Source organism: Ananas comosus, linkage group 15, assembly GCF_001540865.1.
Source record: "Ananas comosus cultivar F153 linkage group 15, ASM154086v1, whole genome shotgun sequence".
In the NCBI taxonomy this organism is placed as follows: domain Eukaryota; kingdom Viridiplantae; phylum Streptophyta; class Magnoliopsida; order Poales; family Bromeliaceae; genus Ananas; species Ananas comosus.
The window spans coordinates 4041202-4057551 of record NC_033635.1 but is presented as its reverse complement, the minus strand read 5'-3'; the positions used below and the strand labels follow the sequence as shown (position 1 = coordinate 4057551).

Genomic DNA, 16350 nt, shown 5'->3' with positions numbered 1-16350 from the left:
GATTGGTTCCTTTGTAAAAGTGTTGCTGATCAAAAGCGTAGCATAGTTTGGAGTGCCTTTAAAATGTTTTTGCTATTTTGAGGTATGAAAAGAGGGTTTTCAAGTTACGTCGAAATAATATTTCATCTCTTGAAAAAAAAGTGAGGAATTATTACATTTATTTGGACTAATGGTATGTTCAAAAAATATTTATATTTCATGAATAACTCGTCCAATCTAGGGTTTCATATAGTTCCTAGCCCTGCACAAAGAGAAACAAAGATGTCGACCAACATCAGTCATTAGATCTTCTGGAAGAGCTATCTTTTAGACCAGGACAAGCAGATAAATCATCTAATAAATCAAGGATAAGGGCATCTGATTCCTACTCTTTTAACTTCATAAAATGCAAGTTTGAGATTAACAAAATGACATGCCAGATAAATATTCTTTCAGCACCAGATATATCATCGTTACATTGATAAAATAGAGTTTCATTGATAAAATACAGCTCTTTGCATTTTGCAAACATGCAAAAGCTAAACTCCAACAGATTACTCCAGATGATTCCTTGGACATGAGAGGAGTGTGACCATTTTGTTAAAGCCGCTAGCCGCAATGGCATTCTACTATAAGCTGTTTCCTCAACACCTTCAAATGGTTTTCCCAGATGCCAAAGGTAGAGTTACTGCAAAGCCTGAATGGAACATTAGACAAAAAACTAAAAAGGAGGCGAAACACAAGCTGAACCCACTTATGTGACAGGCATGCAATTTTTTTTTTTTTTTTTTTTTTTTGAGAGAAAAGACAGGCATGCAAATTTAATAGACAATGTAAATAGTTTCCAATAACCATGCTTCACACCAAAAGATCTGGAGAAGAATGTTGTGAATGTTTTTTGTACCCAAATACATCGCAGCGACAACTTACTACTATTCCAATTAGCCTCCTTGCTGCGCGGAAGTTTTGTCCTGCCAAAAATGACTCAATTTACCACTTTTCCAAGCAAGTCAGTCTACTCGTTAAAAACAGGACATAATGAGAATGTTTACTGATTAAATCGTTCAATGATCAATTGATCGGGAGAAGTTAAAATACCAATGAAAAATAAACCATCTATAAAATTACCCTCATTTCTCTGGCAATTGAAGGAAGCCATTTCTCTCCCCTGATCCTTCTTAGTTCTTGAACTCTTTCTTCCTCTCTCTTTGCTGCTGCCTTCACTGCGGCTTCCTTAGCTTCAAATCTAGCCAAAGACTTTCGAGATGCTTCTCGTGCAGAAGCAATCACATCATTGCCATCTATGGCAACTGATTGAAGTTGCCGTCTAAACTGCAACCAGGATTGCAGTGGATAGGATTAACAATACAATAGTTTGAAGACCACAACAGTTAAGTATAGTTGAGAAGAGTATCAAATGAACGGCCTGTTTGGCTTGGCTGAAGCCTTTGCAGGCCTGCGTGTGGCTTAGGCTGAAGCCTTTGCAGGCCTGCGTTTGGCTTAGGTTGAAGCCTTTGCAGGCCTGCTGTTTCAGTAGACCTGCAACTGCTATTCAAAGAAGCGCTAATAGCTATTTTACTAAGATATCCTCTATAGCTTCTCACAACTGCAAAAGTAGAAGCTTTAAATTAGAAGTTTTTCTTTTAGGATCCAAAAGCCTACTTTTAGCTTCCTGCCGTAGCACAAGCTCCAGACTACTTAAGCCAAATGCCTAATTTCTGGAGATTTCTACGATCTGGAGAGGAGAAACTGTTGTAGAAGTTGAGTCAAATAAGCACGTAGAAGCAAACCTTCTTTGATTTCTCATCGATCTCCTCTCCAGGTAGAATTCTTGGCTTCTTATCTGGTCGAGGATATGAATCTAGGAGAAACAGAGTAAGCTTGTATTCAATTTTCAAACCAGGATAGAGTTTGCTTTTGCATGTAACGATGAAAAAACAGCGGAGGACATACCTACAGTATCCAAGGTTATTCCAGGCGGTGCTTTTCTAAAAAGTTTAATCCCGCCCACATCAGATTGAGCAGCGTCACCCAAGTGTGAGCCATGAGTTCTGACTATTTCAATATTATTTTCCAAGAGATCATCCAAAAGCTTTTTTGCCTGGATAGTAGTTAATCAAGTAGAGGGCATAAGATGACGCAAGATATCATTAAATATCTTCACCAGAACATACGGATTAGTAAAATACTGGGAATAAATCTTATCAATTTCGCCCATGAGTTTTTAACTTTTGTAATGATAATGCAATAAAACAAGGAATTACTCTCTTTGAATCACATGTGAAGGCATAACAAATAAACTTCCCTCTAAGCCAAAGATGCGCATAACAAATAGACTTCCCCGTGAGCCAAAGATGCTTACACTATTCCTAACACATTAGATGTGCGAAAAAGCTACACCCGCCATTTAAGCCCATATATTAACAAAAGGAACATATGAGATAGGGGCGATTAGCTAAAGCAATAACTACCTATCTCCCTACCATTTCAGCATCTGACGATGTTGAATTTGATCATTGTTAAAACAACGAGGTGATGCTTGTATCACCATAAGATCACGTTCAGTGTAAGCTACTGTTACGGACAAGCATAGACGCGCAGCATTTTCATATAAGAGTGGGGCACATAAAAGTAAAACACTAAAAATGCTTCAGAATGGCTGGAGTAAATGGTAATTGCCCAGATTGTTCGGCGGGGATAAGCTCTTGTTCACGTTACGGCAAGCATGAACATTACAGACAGCTCATTACATATGCAGCTCTTACAAGAAGTTGGCAAGAACGAAATCAAGTATTAAAGACAGCTTATTCCCATTCTTTGCTTCCAGTTAAGAACTGCTAGCAAATTCAGCTTTGGCTTAATTACACTTCACTATCTCGAACTCTAGAGGTGCTTTCACTTTCTATGCTGCAATTCTCTTGTCAAACTCTCCACTGAGCTTTTGTCAAGACTTTCCCCAGCTGTTTCCTATAAAATAGATCTTTTGGTATGCCTCTTACATAAATACACTTGACATGATTTACCGCCTAATATCCACCATGCATGTGAGTGCTACTCAAAAGATCGATCTGGTAGAAAAAAAACCTACGAATAGTGAGCGCACGGATTCCCATCTGATATCTACCACTCACACACACACACACACACACACACGCACACACTAAAATGATCGATATGACAGAAAAAAGAGTTTAGGAATAGTCTTAACAATCCTACTCAGATATGGTGGATATTAGGTGGACCATAACAGGAGGTAGCGGAAGAGACGGCAAGTAAGTGTTACTAAAATCATAAAATGATTGATATGACGGAAAAAAGAGTTTAGGAATGGTCTTAACAATCCTGCTCACATATGGTGGATATCAGGTGGACCATATCATGAGGTAGCGGAAGATATGGAAGAATACTAGACAAGAATACAAATTATAAAAATGGCGCAAGTGGGAATTGTGTAGCCAGATCCAAATTATTCATAGTTCAAATAAGTTCCATACATTTTTACCTTAACACATCTTTTCTTTGAAGTTTTATATTAGACGAAAAAGAATATTAAAAAGACTAGTGTGGCATAAAAATTTGATGGGGACGGTATCCAATGTGAGACTGCCACATTCATCATCAGCATGCTTTCAGATCCATGCCGGTTCATGTGAATCTCTGATAAGCAGGGGACATAAGATTTACACAGTATTTTTTTTAGCTAAATTATAGAAAACTTTCTTATAAATATTCGTTTTTTCACTTTTTCTTGTTAACTTTCTAAAACCTATATTTTATCCTCTCAACATTTTAAGGTGTTATATTTAGTCTCCTCCGTCAGCATTCTATTACTGCTTTGTCCATTTCTTATAATTTATACTAAAAATATCTTTCAAAATAAGAAAATATATTTAAATATTTTATTTATAGAAGAAATAAGAAAAATTTCATCATTTTACCCTTCCCATTAACGCTGTGCTTCTTTGAAACATTTCTGAAATTTTAAAATAACAAAATATGGGTCGTTTAAAGTCATAAAGAAAAAATGAAAAAACGGAGGGAGTTTTAGCATTGGCCATAGAGAAGAGGAAAGGGGTGGGTGGTACCACCTTGATCTGGTAGAGCTTGAGGCCGGGGGTTTTGGGCTTCTCGTCGTCGGAAGCAGCGCCGCGCTTCGATCCGGCAGCCGCTGAAGTCTGCGGCGGCGACGGACTCGATGGCCGCCCTCCACTCCGCGTCGCCGTCTTCCTCTCCACTGCTGCTGCTGCTGCTGCTGATGCCGCCGCTCTTCGCGCAGCCGCCGCCGCCGCCGCTCCCGGCCATTCCCCGCCTCGCTCTTCACAGTAAGCAGCGGTTCAAGCAGGTCCGACGACGAGCCCGACTTTGGCTCGACCCCGTGGGATACACGATTAAGAGAAATTAGGTGAAAAATGTGTGGAGAAAAAATTTAAAATGCACCTATTATATTATAATAGCTGATGTAATTATTTTTAATTTATTATTTTTTTTTTAAATTCATCTATCATAATTATTATGATTATAAAAAGTATATTACATTCTTTTTTATAAAAAAATGTGTAATTGACTTGTTATTGATGATATAGTGTGAGAGTTATACATTAAAATTCTTTCACCCATGCAGCTTTTTAAAAATATACTTTTTAAAATTTTGTATGGTTAAAATACAAAAAGTTCTTTCTGTAAATATTTAATTTTTTACTTTTTTTTCCTAACTTTTATTTTATTTTTTAAAAAATTAATAAATATTTTGAGAAGATACGACATTAATAAAGATGACGAAATGACAAATTTATCCATACTTATTTTATAAAAAAATAATTTTTAATATGTTTTTATCATTTTTAGAATATTTTTGGTGTCAATTATAAAAAAAAAAATGAACGAAACAGTAGCAAAATCCTGATGAAGAAAGACTAAATGTATCAATCTAAAATTTTAAGAGAGAGTAAACTATAAATTTTTGTAAGTCAGGAGGAAAAAAGTAAAAAAATAAATATTTATAGTGAATTTTTTTTACATTTTAGCAATTTATTATTCATTATTTATTTATTTATTATTATTATTATTGGTGACAGATGATAATCCCTGTTTACCGTCTAATTTTTATTATTTGAGATTTTATATTCAATCAAATAATTTTTAAAATTTTATGGCTTAATAAACTATCTGAAATTAGTTAATTATGTTTCTTTGCCATAAAATAGTTTAAATTATTGAATCTGATAAAATAGTTATCAATAAATTTGGTAAAATTTTTTATTTGTTTGGCTAAAATGCACTTTGATACCAAAAAAATAATTGACCTTTAATTTATTATACATTTTCAATTTAATATCTAATTTTTTAATAGGAAAAAATTGCTACAATTCGTTGATTGGAAGAGACTAATATATGGAATATAATCGAGAATTAATAGTTGTGTAGCGTAGAAGAGTCAAATAAATTGATTTTAAAAGTTTAAAGATCTTCAAATTTGGCTTAAAATTTGACAGGTAATGGTGCAATTTACTGATTTTATTTGGAGATGAAGTACGGTTCGGTTCGGCTCGGCTCAGGTCGGATCAAATTGGGCCGGCAATTTGAACCGAAATCGTAGCACTTGAACCGGCCTAAACGGCGACCGACCCAAATGACCCGGACATTATTATGCGGACTAAAAACCTATAATCATCTTCTCTGCGGACGAAATTCCCGATCGAGGATCGTGGAAACCCTAGGATAGAGATTCGGGGACGAAGCCGAAAAAGAGCGAAAAACCCTAGCGCTCGATCTCCTCCTCTCCTCCAATCGCGCATCCCGAACGAAATCAGAGATGGGGAAGAAGCAGCACAGCAAGGATCGGATGTTCATCACGAAGACGGAGTGGGCGACGGAGTGGGGCGGCGCCAAGTCGAAGGAGACATCCACCCCCTTCAAACGCTTGCCCTTCTACTGTTGCTCGTAATCCCGTCTCCCTAGGAACCCTAATTCACCATCCTCTTCCCAAATTGTTGCGATTATTCTCACATTTGATCCCTTTTCTCTCCTTTCTCATCGATTTCAATGTTCTCAGGCTCACCTTTACTCCGTTTGTGGATCCCGCGTGCACGGGGGATGGGAGCGTGTTCGATGTGATGTGAGTTTTCTAACCTAATTTGGTTCTGTGTGTTTGTTTAGTTTTATTTTGGAAAAAGAAGAAAAAAAGAGCTAATCTTTGAGTTTGGGTTTTTGTTGCAGGAATATTATTCCTTATATTAAGAAATTCGGGAAGAATCCAGTAACCGGAGCTCCTCTTAAGGAGGAAGATCTCATTCCTCTCACATTTCATAAGAATGCTGATGGTAAATATGCTTTCGATTTGAAGTATTTGATGCTATTTGTCTTTTTGTTTATTCAGCTGAACTGTTTGTTAATCTTAGATAGTTTAGAAAGGAAAAAATTTAAGGTACAATGTTAAGTAGTCTTAGTTATATAAGTTTTTTATATACTTTTGGTTGTACTTTTGCTCTTATTCAATTCAAACAGGTAAATATTGTGGCCAAAGTGGCCGCAAAGGTGAATCTGTTCTATAGAGTTACCTATTTTTAATCATTAGAATGGTTGATTGCAGCTTCTGTGAGAGTCACCACTAACAGCAAAACTCATTCTTGTCCAATTTAAATAAGCTGATCTGAGAGCATTTTCCTTTGGTAAGTTGATATTCATTGTGTACTAAAAGTATGTCACTTTTGTTGTTACAGACGAGCGTAGTAGTTTCGAACAACCTTTAATCTTAAGGAAGTCGCCATTCATATCACCATCAACGCCATTCCAATTAAGCCAGAACTCAAAATCTGGCAGATCTTATACTATTTGATGCATTAGAAACTTTCGTCTTAAATTTTTCATCTGCAGAAATGTTCAATTTGTGTTCCCTTTGGTGGCATGCTGTCTGGTGTTTGTCTGCCTAATGAATTTATGATAATGGTTTTTTTTCCCTTTACCTTTTACAGGGGAGTACCATTGTCCTGTTTTGAACAAAGTTTTTACAGAGTTTACGCACATAGTTGCTGTGAAAACTACGGGAAATGTGTTCTGTTATGAGGTACTTCTGTGCCAGAAAACTAAATCTTATAAAAGATTGTTGTAGCATTTTTTATCAAAAGGGTGTAACTGTATTGTTTTACTGGTGCAGGCGATTAAAGAACTAAACCTGAAAACCAAAAATTGGAAAGAGCTGCTGACAGATGAGCCTTTCACGAAAGATGACTTGATAACTATTCAGGTAAGTAATTAAAAGAATCTCTTTACCTTTTGCTATTATTCCATTTGATTGGCTGGCATTTACCTTTTTGTCTTCTTGTACTCTTGCAGAATCCAAATGCTCTTGATAGCAAAGTTCTTGTGGAGTTTGATCATGTTAAAAATAGTCTAAAACTTGATGATGAAGGTCTTGTTTTTATTTTTCCCTCCTTAATACTTGTATGATTTTGAAGCTGTTATGAAAGAACTACAGGATACTAACTGTTTTGCTCCTTTTTTAGATCTAAAGAAAATGCAAGAAGATCCTTCCTATAATATCAATTTAACTGGTGATATCAAGCAAATGCTGAAGGAGCTTGGAACTGAGAAGGGTAAGCTAGCTGCACTGCATGGTGGAGGTGGGAGCAAAGCACAGAATGAAAGGGCAGCTGCCCTTACTGCTATTTTGGCGGCAAGATCACGTGTGAAGGAGGATTCTAAATCTAATGAAGATGGAGAGTCCAAACCTGCTCAGAAAGCTTTCAGTATTGTAGATGCTGCTTCTGCTTCTGTCCATGGAAGGAGCGCAGCTGCTGCAAAAGCAGCTTCTGGTGATAAGACTGCTGCTCGGATTGCTATGCACATGGCCGGAGAAAGAACCCCTGTGAATGCGAAACTCGTATGTTGTTGTTCCATTACCTTTTTTTTTTTTGTGGGAAATTTATTGTATACCCTCCCAAAAAAAACACAGATACCCTTATAAAAATTGAAATATCATAAGCAATCCTTTGAATGAGAGAAACTTTCCAAAATAACCTTTCAAGCCAATTCTCTGTTAGATTTCAGATAAACGGTAAGTAAATCCCAATTTTTTCCCTATCATTATTATCCTCACAAATGCTTCATTGGTTCTAAATCACCTATAATTTCATAAATGCCCTTTTAAAGTTTTATAAAACGACTCCTTAAAAAGCTTTTGTAAATTTAAAAATATACTAATCCAAAGAGATTAAACTACAATGAATATAAAATCTAAACTAATCTGAACTGACCAGCCTAAAAAATTCTTCAAAATATGTACAACTTCTTAAATTAAGTTTAAACAGTTTATAATTCAACACTAACCAAAATAAACTTGCTTGATCCAAACTGAATTATTTGAACTAGTGTTAGTTTTTGTACTTTATCATCCAGTGTTTCAAAAGGCTTCACTTTAGCTAAAACTTAAAAGGGTGAAAATTGCATAAGTTTCACTTTCTTTCAATAGAAAACTTAACAATTTACTTGTTTGTGTTTTTTATGTTATTTTTTCATAAAATTCTATTGTCAAATAGGATAGAAAAGTGTTATATTTTACAAACCACAGAAGAATAAAGTGACATATTTTATTAACCACACAGTAGTATTCACCACTCTATAATTTGAAGTTCACCACCTTGTGGTTTGTAAAATATAACATTTTGGTACTTTATTTGATGATAGCAAACTTATGGTGAAAAAAAAAACTATGAAGTCGCAAAATGAAACTTTTCAGTAAGGGTGGCAAAGTGCAAATGTACTAAACAACAGAGTGGATAATTTATAAATATTTTAACAATATTTAAATTAAAGACTGCTGCGTTTATCTGAACTTACTATTAGTGTTGGGCAATTCTGAAATTCTAGTTGTTCTAAATGTCATCACATTAAAGTGTTTTTCTAAAAAATTTTAAAACTGACGGTAAATTGGACATTTCTACTATTATGATAACCTATCTAGAATAGACGTTACGCGAAGAGATGGTTAATGGTGAAGGCATATTTGAAAGATAGTAAGCATTTGAAGGGGTTTTCGTGATATAACCAAATTTGTAGGGGTATTAACGATATTTTTAATGTTTAGAGGTTGCATGAATGAAATTAACCCTATTTTATTTTCTATGTATTCATCTACTATTTTGTGCTACAATCTCATGGAAATTGGGCACTTTTCAGGTAAAAAGCCAATACACCACTGGCGCAGCTTCACGCTCTTTTACTTCTACCGCTTATGATCCTGTGACGAAAAATGACTTTGAGTACATCAAGGTTGAAAAGAATCCAAAAAAGAAAGGATATGTTCAGTTGCATACAACCCATGGGGACTTGAATATAGAGCTTCACTGTGATATCACTCCAAGGGCGTGTGAAAACTTCATCACACATTGTGAAAATGGTTACTATAATGGTGTAATATTCCATCGCAGTATTAGGTATGGTTATATCTAATTGTAGCTACTTATTCTCTCTTCTTCTGCTTCTTTCCTGTCTCCTCGTAAACCTTAAAAGGTTTATTTTTGGTAGGAATTTCATGATTCAAGGTGGTGATCCAACTGGTACTGGAAAAGGTGGCCAGTCCATTTGGGGTAAGCCTTTTAAGGATGAGCCAAATTCAAAATTGGTCCACTCAGGAAGAGGTGTTGTTAGCATGGCAAACAGCGGGCCCCATACCAATGGTTCCCAGTTCTTCATTCTATACAAGTCGGCAAATCATCTGAATTTTAAACATACGGTATTTGGCATGGTTGTGGGTGGTTTAACCACCCTTTCAGCGATGGAGAAGGTTCCTGTTGATGATGATGATCGGCCATTGGTAAGTATCGCTGCCTTTTTCTTATTTTTCTTTTTGTTTTTGTGTGTGTAATTTCCCTTCTATGCTTTCGCCGAAGATTCTGTTATTATCCCTTGGTTATGTTCTCCTGGAGTTTATAATTTTCTTTCTCTATGATTGTAGTCCCCCAAGGATGGTCTTAAATTTGATATTATGGGTCATTTGCTAACTCTACATTTTTGGTGTTATGTTTGACCAAGCGAATACTTACTGTGTGTTTAGTATTTTTTTCTTTTTCAAGCAATATGAGTTTGTAGACTGACCAAGAATGACCGTACAATATTGCATTTATCAGCTGTCCTCTGATGTCAAATCGTCCTCTGATTTTGTGATAAGGTATCTTTCTCTAAGTTTTGTTATTGATTTGTCTTTTTCTTTTCTAGGAGGAGATAAAGATTATAAATGCCACCGTCTTTGTGAATCCTTATGCGGAACCAGATGAAGAGGAAGAGAAGGCAGCTGAGGAGAAGAAAGCTGTTGATGATAACAATGTAATTACCGTCTTGCCTTATTTCATCTTTAGCACATGAATTGATTTTTCTTGTGTAATTAAGATGTTTTAACTGGAAATTTTCCTATTTCAGGACAAGATAGGTTCATGGTATAGCAACCCAGGAACAGGTGTCGCTGGTTCCGCTAGTGTAGGCCGTGGAGTGGGCAAATATCTCAAGGCCCGGACAGCTGGAAATGATGGCGTGGCCGGAAATGGCAAAGCATCAGATTATGACTCGACCAAGAAGAGGAAAGCGGATGTTTCAGGTGTTGAGTATAAAAACTTCTCTGGATGGTAAAAAGAGATCCTAATTTATCATGAGTTGGAAACTGAAATGGCATTTCGTGTTGTGTTTAAGTCTCATTCCAAGGAAGATGAAAAAAATAATTGGAAGAAAACAAAACAAATTAAGATCTCATTGCATGAGAATGTTCGGCTGTCTCCTCCTGTCATGAAATTCTTTTGCCAGCCAAGCAACCTCTAATATCACCAAACTGATTGAGAGAGTGATCATTGTCGACCACAGAAGCAAGATGGAATCCTTCAGAGGCACACAATGATGGCGGAGTATATCGTCAAAGGCGTCCTTTAAGAATGAGCAGTGCATCAGCTTTTCTACGTCTGCGAGAGCACCTACAATGCTCTGAGTTGAGTAAGTGTAGGAAGAGAGCATAGCATAAGAGCCTGTTGAAAGAAGATGCTTGTTGATCTCCAGTGCCTGTAAAAACCACTTGTTCACAATCTTCTATCCCTCAAGGAATTAATTCAGAAAAGGAGAAACCTTAGATACCCTCTTGTGGTCGAGCCCAGTTTCACTGTATAGCTAAAAAGTTTGCTGTTGCAGTTTTGCATACTGAAAATGCTGTTAAAATCAAGCACATGATGATCACATGGCTGATTAAACCACTGTAGTTTAATCAATAAATCATGTTTTCTAGTGTTTTCATGAACCGTCTGACGATAATATGCTCGATTTTAGCGTCATTCGGTGACATTCTACTAAGCACTCAACATAGTACTCTCACAAGGTGGTTAAATGATACAGTTTTCTTCGTACTGTTATGGTATAATCTTGATGCGTAAATTGTGTGCGCTTACCATTGACATGTCATTGATGGTTATGCTTCGATTAGAACATGTCGTTGGATCATATCTATAGTTTGGTGCGCCAAGAAAAGGATTGCATATCAATGGAAATCGTCGTCCTTCATGTTGCTCTCGTGCATCAGCTATTTCGATCAAGCTACTCATATTTGAGTTCAACTGCAAAAAACCCCCAAATATGAGAATCAGGTGAGTTCTTTAGTACTTAATATGAGTTAAAAATAGAGAAATGGAGAGAGTATACCATTTATGATATGATATTTACCTGGATTATGAAGTTGTGGATGTTAAAACCGATTTTCGCTATGATGCAATCTGCGGTTGAGCTGTTGGGACAAGGTAGTATTGAGTTAAGAATGCTGCTGCTTGGATCCCTCATGTACTGGTCAAGCTCTAAACAAGTATCTTCAATACATCTGCAATATATAGTTTTTGTTTATTATAATTTAGCTTATATTAAGTTTCCGAAAATAATCAATTGCATTATAGCCTCCCTGATCAATGATCAAGTTAATTTTGCATTATTCTACGTCTAATGTTGTCTCATTTTCTGTTTTGCAATCTAGTTATGTTTGATGAATGTGAACTGTTAAATGCTTGAGAATTTTCACTTGCATTAATTAATGTTGATTATTTCAAAATGAGATTAGTTACTTACGTGCGGAGAAAGAAATGGAAGCCGCATAGGATCCAACAGGCACTAGTTAAAAGCCAACATATAATAATAATTCTGCGAAGAAGAAAACAAGCAGAGATGGATTAATAGCTCATTAATTGGAAACTAAAATTTGATCAATTTAGAAGAGAGAGAGAGAGTAAAATTGTGTAAGGTATGGTTATAAAGCTAGCTTAATAATTACATGATTAATCCTGAGCGCGACCGCATTAAGATTGCAGCTGCACAAAATCAAACAATCATCTTACCAAATATATCAAAAAAAAGGAAGAGAGAATACCAACATTAAACAAGATAAGTATGATTTTTATCTAAATGGAGGACAAAAGAATCTAAATGTTGGATTGCTTTTAGAGAGATATAGGCGTTTGTATAACTTACAATTGCCTGGTCTATATAAATTTTATGGGAACGAGAACATAGAGAAAATTCACAGAGATTCAAATATTAAAGCTATATTTCAGAAGCAAACAGAGCCTTTTACTTCTACATCATTTTCGGCAATGGAATATCTAAATAGACAATCGACACCGTTAAATACAATATATTAATTTGAAGTTTTGAACGTTGCAGAAACCGTATTTAGCAATTAATGTCCAAAGATTATAAAATTTTATTTCATACCATGTCCAAATTAAGCCAAATTATGTCTAACGGTGCCGATTGTTCTGATGCCTTATCACCTCACGAAAGTAAACAAACCTCGTTTTACTTCAAGAAATATTCTAACTTCATATGCACGTATACATGTCTTGCGACCATATTCTACCATCACTTGCCTACTTTAGCAATGAAAAGCACCAACGTGAGACATACAATCCCCAAAGTTGCACCATACCTGCCAAAAAAAAAAAGAAAACAAACAAAATAAAAACAATTAAACTCTCTTCTACGAGAAACTTTTAAATTCAAATTGAACTTCAAATGGCAAAAAGTAAAAATTCTAAGCCAAAAAATATATGTGTATTACGTGAGCCCAAGAACAGCATCAACTAAGGCACCAGCCTCACGCATGGTCTTGCGGATGGCAGCCAATTCTGCTCTGAGCTTCAGCGCGGCTTCGCCCAGCAGTGCACAAAATCCTGCATCGTAGGATTGTAGAAGCGTTCGGACCTCCTCCACGGTGCGTAGAACTCTGCGTATGGCGTGGCACGAAGCTCTAGCTGCGTCCAACAGCGCTTTCTCTGGCTTCTTCGCTTTTCTGTGGAACTTATGCACGGCAACGAGAGCTACTCCTGACGCCACTCTTCAAAACGAGGGAAATTTTAAGAGATAAGCGAGTGTACATACTTGTGCTGGTTGCTGTAATGAAATAGCTTCTCTAATCTAAGAAGCAGCAGTCAGTTATTTGTACATGCAGCATCGCATGCATTACGAAAGCTAGGCTACAAGAAGAGATTTAGGAAGAAGTTGTTAGTGCTTTTTTTAATAGCTCTTCTTAAATGGCGTTCTTGTGGAAAATATGAAGTATGCGTAATGGATTGGAAGGAGGAGAAAGGGAAACTCACGAGGCGAGCAAGGTGAAAAGGAGAATGGCAATGAGTGGCAAGAGATGCCAATAGTTTCGACGGGTCTCGGCATTCGAAACCAAAGAACCTACGAAACTCTTCTTCCAAACTGGCGAAGTGGCAAGAAGTACTACGCCTCCTAGCATCCAAAACCCCGCCATTGCGAATCCATGTACACCGGTAAATACCGCTGACTAACAAAGAAAAGGGAAATTCTATATTAACACGATATAGTTGATCGACCATTTTCATATATGCATAAAGAATATGAGAGGCACGTCGTGTATAAGAACTCAAGAATATACATCAAGGAGAAGAATCATCTATTTATTTACCCCCCAGTAATGCTTGCTTCTGATGTCATAGCCCCCGTTGTAGATCTTGAAGCGATTTAGAGGGTCCAGCCTCTGAAAATGACGAATCTCGTGAAGTTTTGTTTGAGATGAGCTACAACAACAAGGCATTTGAGAAGAGGAGAGCAAGAAGAAGAGGACAAGTGATGATGGATAATGGTGCAATTTAACCATGTTTTTCCCTACTTAATTTGTATCTTCTAACTCCTAGCTTTTTGCATCACTTAAACTAAAACCAAGCTTGATTCTTAATTTAAAGAGGATTAGAGAGAGAGAGAGAGAGAGAGAGAGAGAGAGAGAGGATATTAAGGCAATGTTTTCTAACTTCCGTAGTAGAGTACGGATAGTTTGTGGCTCTCAACTGTTGGGAGGGAGCTGAGATTTTGGGTCATGGTTTGACCTCATTGAGAGGTTGATTATTTCCTATTGACCAGGGTTTAATTTGTATGGATGGGGATTATATAATGTGTACGGTTAGTCAAGGTGGATTCATTTGGATTAATTGGTAGAGTTTTATCTTATTTACTCGTAAATATGAATATTCTATATGATATTACTTCTATATATTATTAATGTGTTGACAAATTTATATGACATATAAAAGTGTGTGTATAAGTCAATTAAATAGCTCCACATTATAAGTGTCAGCACATCAATAATATATAAAAATAATATTATATTTTAATTTAATCATTGTTTAGATTTGTGAATTTTTTGAAACTTTAAAAATTTATGTGTTGTTAATCTCTCAAAAGAGAAAATGATGATAATGGTAATAATTATTATTATTATAATAATGACTTGTTGCACTTGCACCATGTGATCATTGTTGCCAATATTACTAATATTTCAGAAACCAATTATATGGTTTTCTTTTTATATTATTATAAAGTTATGGAAATGCAAAAAAAAAAAAAAAAATACTGCATTCCTTTCGTAAGCCAAATTCATATTAATAAACAAGAATATATTATGTTTTAATAAATATCTCATATCTGATCTATATAAATTAATAAAACAGTCATCTCTGAATAACATAAAATAAAAATGAGTCAATAAAATTTTATCATGTGATAAATATTTTACCACGATCTCTACGGCACAATAATAATTTTATCATTGAAAATAAAAACTTAATGCTTCCTTTTTTTTTTGTAGTTTTCATATTGGGTTAGTAGTTAGTACTACTATTTAGCAAATTTTTCACGAAAAAAATGTTTTCCAGGAAAATTTAATGAAAAATTGGTCGATGCTTACTAAAATTAAGTTTTTAGAATTTGTTTAAACCTGAATAAACGGGTGTCTGATATAAAAGCAGCAAAATATAAAATTTCTACCAAAAATTTAAGTGTCATGGTATAAGGTTGTGTCGAAAACTTGTCAGTGCGGTACGTGCCGGGTCATACCGTTGCGTGTCAATCACAAAAAATACATTTGTATTGATAAATGATGATATGAAATATTTATTGTCTTCAGCAACGAAATTTTTTAATTGCTTATTATGTATTTTTATCAAATCTTTTAAACTCCATTCAACAAATTGATAACTAATATAAAAAAAAAGAAGGTTTTGAGATATGCCATCGGCAAGTGGGATGTATCGTACGGATATCTTATTGACACAATAAAGCACAATAAATACAGTCCGTACCGATAGATACTTAAATCCTTTATTTCTACCATATGAAAAAGCACATAGTTTCAAAGCTAAAATTTTAATTTACATCTTGCTTTTAAACAAAATTTATTTTGATGATTTTAATAGCAAATCCATTTATCTTATCCCAAACCTGTTCCAAAAGGAGTGTTAATAAAGCTACAAAATTGCCAACAAAAAAAAAAAAATGTATATGAAAAAACTATACGATTGTATTTGCACTGCATGAATATATACATATACATTTTTCTAAAAATCCACTTAGGAAAAATGCTAAAATATAGAAAATTCTACTGTAAATATTTATTTTTTAATTTTAAAAAATATTATATATTATTTTCTCAAAATTTTAAGATTGAAGTAATTAGCCCACTTTCGTTAAAGTTCTGCCACTATTTTGTCGATTTTTTTATAATTTATATAAAAAATATTTTAAAAATAACAGTAATATATTATAATTTTTTTTATAAAATAAGTAAAAATAATTTGATTGTCCTTTTTATTAATAGACAATCTTCTGAAAGTTTAAAAATTAAATATAATTTTTTGAAAGTAAAAAAAAAAAAAAGAAAAAAAAAAGGGTATTTAATGAGATTTTATGTATTTTAGCCTCTTAAAAAAAAGGGGGAGTTTAAAGTGTTAAAAGGGTCAAACGCCATGGGAGCACGGAGAGCTCAAGAGGATACATAGAGCATGCCTCAGCTTAAAGAAGCGTCCCAATGGCCTTCTTCTTCCTGCTCTCCAAAACCCT

At 35.1% G+C, this 16350-nt stretch overlaps 3 protein-coding genes and 1 long non-coding RNA gene across 4 annotated transcripts; 1 reads left to right on the top strand and 3 right to left on the bottom strand.

Annotated features, from left to right (window-relative positions):
- Positions 349-4405, bottom strand: LOC109721842. The gene is given in 6 exon segments (XM_020249649.1): positions 349-950; positions 1108-1311; positions 1770-1840; positions 1933-2080; positions 4068-4146; positions 4148-4405. Coding segments are annotated over 6 exon segments (666 nt in total). The 5' UTR covers positions 4282-4405; the 3' UTR covers positions 349-920.
- On the top strand, positions 5792-10599 carry LOC109721447 (peptidyl-prolyl cis-trans isomerase CYP65). The gene is made up of 11 exons (XM_020249092.1): positions 5792-5919; positions 6032-6094; positions 6196-6299; positions 6951-7042; positions 7133-7222; positions 7312-7387; positions 7482-7858; positions 9154-9410; positions 9502-9790; positions 10192-10299; positions 10393-10599. The coding sequence occupies exons 1-11, from the start codon at positions 5792-5794 to the stop codon at positions 10597-10599; spliced, it is 1791 nt and encodes a 596-aa protein (XP_020104681.1).
- Positions 11735-12296, bottom strand: LOC109721448. Its single transcript, XR_002219226.1, has 3 exons — positions 12266-12296; positions 12064-12135; positions 11735-11821 (listed from the first exon to the last, which is right to left on the bottom strand). It is a non-coding gene; the product is annotated as an uncharacterized LOC109721448 (long non-coding RNA).
- LOC109721841 lies at positions 12726-14260 on the bottom strand. Its single transcript, XM_020249648.1, has 4 exons — positions 13925-14260; positions 13590-13783; positions 13052-13327; positions 12726-12919 (listed from the first exon to the last, which is right to left on the bottom strand). Exons 1-4 carry the CDS (start codon positions 14114-14116, stop codon positions 12853-12855), a joined length of 729 nt encoding a protein of 242 aa, XP_020105237.1. The 5' UTR covers positions 14117-14260; the 3' UTR covers positions 12726-12852.